Raw genomic sequence first — 4,003 nt, 5'->3', positions numbered from 1 at the left:
CACACACAGGGACGCCCGGCTCCCCCATTGCCCACACACGGGGACGCCCGGCTCCCCCATTGCCCACACACACAGGGACGCCCGGCAGGAATTCCAGAAATATATTGTTTTGTAGATAGTTTTGTTCTCTTTGAGAATTGTGTATTTCGTATTATTGATAAATTAATAGATGAGTTGTCTACTTTTTTTTTACCGACTCAGTGTATGGTATGGGTGTACGGTAGGGGTGTACATGTTGTAAACATTGTGACATAGTAGGTGTGTGTGTGTGTGTGTTTGTGTGTGTGTGTGTGTGATGTAAACATTGTGACACAGTAGGTGTGTGTGTGTGTGTGTTGTAAACATAGTGGCACAGTAGGTGTGTGTGTGTGTTGAAAACATTGTGACACAGTAGGTGTGTGCGTCGCTGTACGACACACAATGACTGTCGCCGTAGGACACGTCGCCGTAGGACACACGATGACTCACCTCATGAGCGGCGATGTCCGCCTCCATCAGCGTGTGCTTCTTCAGCAGGTTCTGCACCGAGGCCAGGTCTTTGCCGTAGTCTTCAGAGGCCAGCATCTGCTCCACCTGGGGGAATGTGCACATCACACTGGTCACTACCCATTGGTCACTACAGACTGGTCACTGGTCACTACCCACTGGTCACTACAGACTGGTCACTGGTCACTACCCACTGGTCACAACAGACTGGTCACAGGTCACTATAGACTGGCCACTGGTCACTACAGACTGGTCACTACCCACTGGTCACTACCCACTGGTCACTACAGACTGGTCACTACAGACTGGTCACTGGTCACTACAGACTGGTCACCACCAACTGGTCACTACAGACTGGTCACTGGTCACTACCCACTGGTCACTACAGACTGGTCACTACCTACTGGTCACTACAGACTGGTCACTGGTCACTACAGACTGGTCACTGGTCACTACAGACTGGTCCCCTGCAGGGCTGCCCTCCCAACAGCATGTTTTCGTAAACAACAAATAGATCATTTGTAATCTGGCTTTAAAACTTGTGATCATATGGCCAGGGATAGTGTGGGGTGTCAAGGACTGGGTTGTTGTCAAATAGAAAGGATGTACACAAAGGTGTGATGAAACAAGACATCTTGCTGGGCTCCTCCTTGTTCACTTAGGAAAGGACAAAAAAAGAGTTAAAAAAAAGGTGGGGGGTGATGTTATTGCTTTTTAAAAAACCCAGAAGGAACTTTTAAAAGTACAAAATAGTCACCACTCCCCTGTAGCAAGTTGTTTCAAGTTTTAAACAATGACCCATTTTTGGCCTAGACTCACCCACAACACCAATAGGCAGGGATTTTGTAACAACTTGTCAACCTAATGTTGGCCTAAATCCCGACTTTGGCACTTTTAAAGTCTAAAGCTTTTTTCAGAACAAAGTAGCACTGAGCGACTGCACCGCACATGCCAAAGAGGATGTCAGAGGATGTAATAGGATGTTAGAGGCTGTTAGATGATGTTAGAGGATGTAATGGGATGTAATAGGATGTTAGAGGATGTTAGATGATGTAATGGGATGTAATAGGATGTCAGAGGATGTTAGAGGATGTTAGAGGATGTCAGAGGATGTTAGAGGATGTAATGGGATATTAGAGGATGTAATAGGATGTAATAGGATGTCAGAGGATGTTAGAGGATGTAATAGGATGTCAGAGGATGTAATAGGATGTTAGAGGATGTAATAGGATGTCAGAGGATATTAGAGGATGTATAGGATGTCAGAGGATGTAATAGGATGTCAGAGGATGTTAGAGGATGTAATAGGATGTTAGATGATGTTAGAGGATGTAATAGGATGTTAGATGATGTAATGGGATGTTAAAGGATGTTAGAGGATGTTAGAGGATGTTCGACAGCCGCATGTGGGGCAGTGACGTAGAATGTTCCAGTCGGAAAGGTTTTCTTCCTTTATACACCCGGAAGGTTGACAATGGGTTGAGCTCATGGTATTACGATCGTATTTCTGTAAAATTGAATAAAAATCGTAACGATTCCGCCAAATTCATAATGATAGGCAGCTCTGCCCCACACCCCGCCCTTTCCCCCTCCCCCCCTCCCAGCCAGAGGTCAATGTCCTTGACCCCTGCGTTATACGTCTGCTGTTTGCTGGCCTCCTTCAGTTTCTCGCTTTTCTCGGCAGACTTGGCCACCAAATCCTCCCATTGGCTGAGCAGACTCTCCAGTCGGTTCTGTACCGCGTCCTCCGAGCCCGCACACTGGCGCTGGTCAATCAGGTCTGGCCGAAGAAGGAAGGAGAGCAACGGTCAGTCTCACACCCACCTCCTCACATAATTCACACACCCACCTCCTCACACAATTCACACACCCACCTCCTCACACAATTCACACACCCACCTCCTCACACAATTCACACACCCAGCTCCTCACACCCACCTCCTCACACAATTTACACACCCACCTCCTCACACAATTCACACACCAAGAGAGTACCACAGCTCACCACCCAAACTCTATTTTTTTTTTTTTACGTCCTTCTTGATACAATTTAGATAACGAAAGTTGCAGTAAAACCTGGGTAAAGCGCATTCCCTTGGGACTCAGGATCTGAATGTCTTGGCTGAGCTATACAGTAGCCAGGAAAAGTCAACATATGAAATGGGATCTGGATCTGAGAAAGTGAACAATACAGCCGATAGTCGGATAGTTCGATAGTACGTTGTTATCCCTGTTGGTGATACCCAGGTTTAAATGTCCAATATTTCAAAGACTCAATCATTCCCTCAGATATTCTCCATCTACGACTCACTCTGCCCCATGCTCTATAAATGTCCTCTACTCTACGACTCACTCTGTCCCATGCTCTATAAATGTCCTCTACTCTACGACTCACTCTGTCCCATGCTCTATAAATGTCCTCTACTCTACGACTCACTCTGCCCCGTGGCTAGCAGGCCCTGCAGTCGGTCAGCGTTGGCGGCCAGCTCAGCCTCAAAGGCCTGGTGTTTCTGATGCTTGCTCTGGATGTTGGCGGGGTCCTTGTAGCTCTCGTCCAGCGCGATCTGCAGCTTCTCCTGTAGCCAGTTCTCCATCTCGTCAGCGTCGCGGGAAAACTGCTGCAGGGTCTGAGCCTCGCCCAGCTTGGAGCGGTTCTCGATCAGCGCGTCCTTCAGCTTGGACCATCTGGCGGGGGAAGAATACACATACAGCTAACCCTTTCTCTGGCACCTGTTACAAACTTTGGCTTTTAGTTTTTATTTTAAAAAGTTTTACAGCACTTACCACACAATTAGGTCATGCAAGTGCCAAAGATTAGACGTGTTACTAGAGAGCAACATACGAAAAGAAAAACAGGAAGGGAGATAAGAACAATTGTTGTTTAACATTAGCTGTTTGATAGGAAAGGAGGAGGGGAGAGAAGGAAGATAGATGTTTGATAGGAAGGAAGGAGGAGAGATAAGGATGATAGATGTTTGATAAGAAGGAAGGAGGAGAGATAAGGAAGATAGATGTTTGATAGGAAGGAAGGAGGAGAGATAAGGATGATAGATGTTTGATAGGAAGAAAGGAGGAGAGATAAGGACGATAGATGTTTGATAGGAAGGAAGGAAGGAGGAGAGATAAGGACGATGGATGTTTGATAGGAAGGAAGTAGGAGAGATAAGGATGACAGATGTTTGATAAGAAGGAAGGAGGAGAGATAAGAACATTACCTGTTTGACAGGAAAGGAGGAGGGGAGATAAAGACAATAGATGTTTGAGAAAAAAAGAGATAAGTATGACAGATATGTTTGATAGGGAGGGAAAAAGGGAGATAAGTATGACAGATATGTTTGATAGGGAGGGAAAAAAGGAGATAAGTATGACAGATATGTTTGAGGAAAGAAAGAGTAGATAGAAGGACGATAATTGTTGGACATGAAAGAAGGAGAAATAAGGACGATAGATGTTTGATAAGAAAGGAAGGGGGGAAAAAAAGGACGATAGATCTCTGTCTCCCCGCCCCCCCCTTCCC

The 4,003-nt window shown here is 46.0% G+C and overlaps 1 protein-coding gene across 1 annotated transcript in view; it reads right to left on the bottom strand.

Moving 5' to 3' along the window:
• Window positions 1-174: 174 nt before the first annotated feature.
• LOC101860938 (spectrin alpha chain-like) overlaps window positions 175-4,003 on the bottom strand; it is a 66,911-nt gene continuing 63,082 nt past the window's right edge. The window contains 3 exon segments of the mRNA XM_035973290.1: window positions 175-575; window positions 2,084-2,266; window positions 2,924-3,197. Of these exon segments, the coding sequence (XP_035829183.1) occupies window positions 190-575; window positions 2,084-2,266; window positions 2,924-3,197 (843 nt within the window). The 3' untranslated portion in view covers window positions 175-189.

This window comes from Aplysia californica, unplaced genomic scaffold (assembly GCF_000002075.1).
Source record: "Aplysia californica isolate F4 #8 unplaced genomic scaffold, AplCal3.0 scaffold01104, whole genome shotgun sequence".
Taxonomy (NCBI): Eukaryota; Metazoa; Mollusca; class Gastropoda; order Aplysiida; family Aplysiidae; genus Aplysia; species Aplysia californica.
The sequence above is the reverse complement of the archived record's forward strand: the minus strand, read 5'-3'. Positions and strand labels throughout refer to the sequence as shown.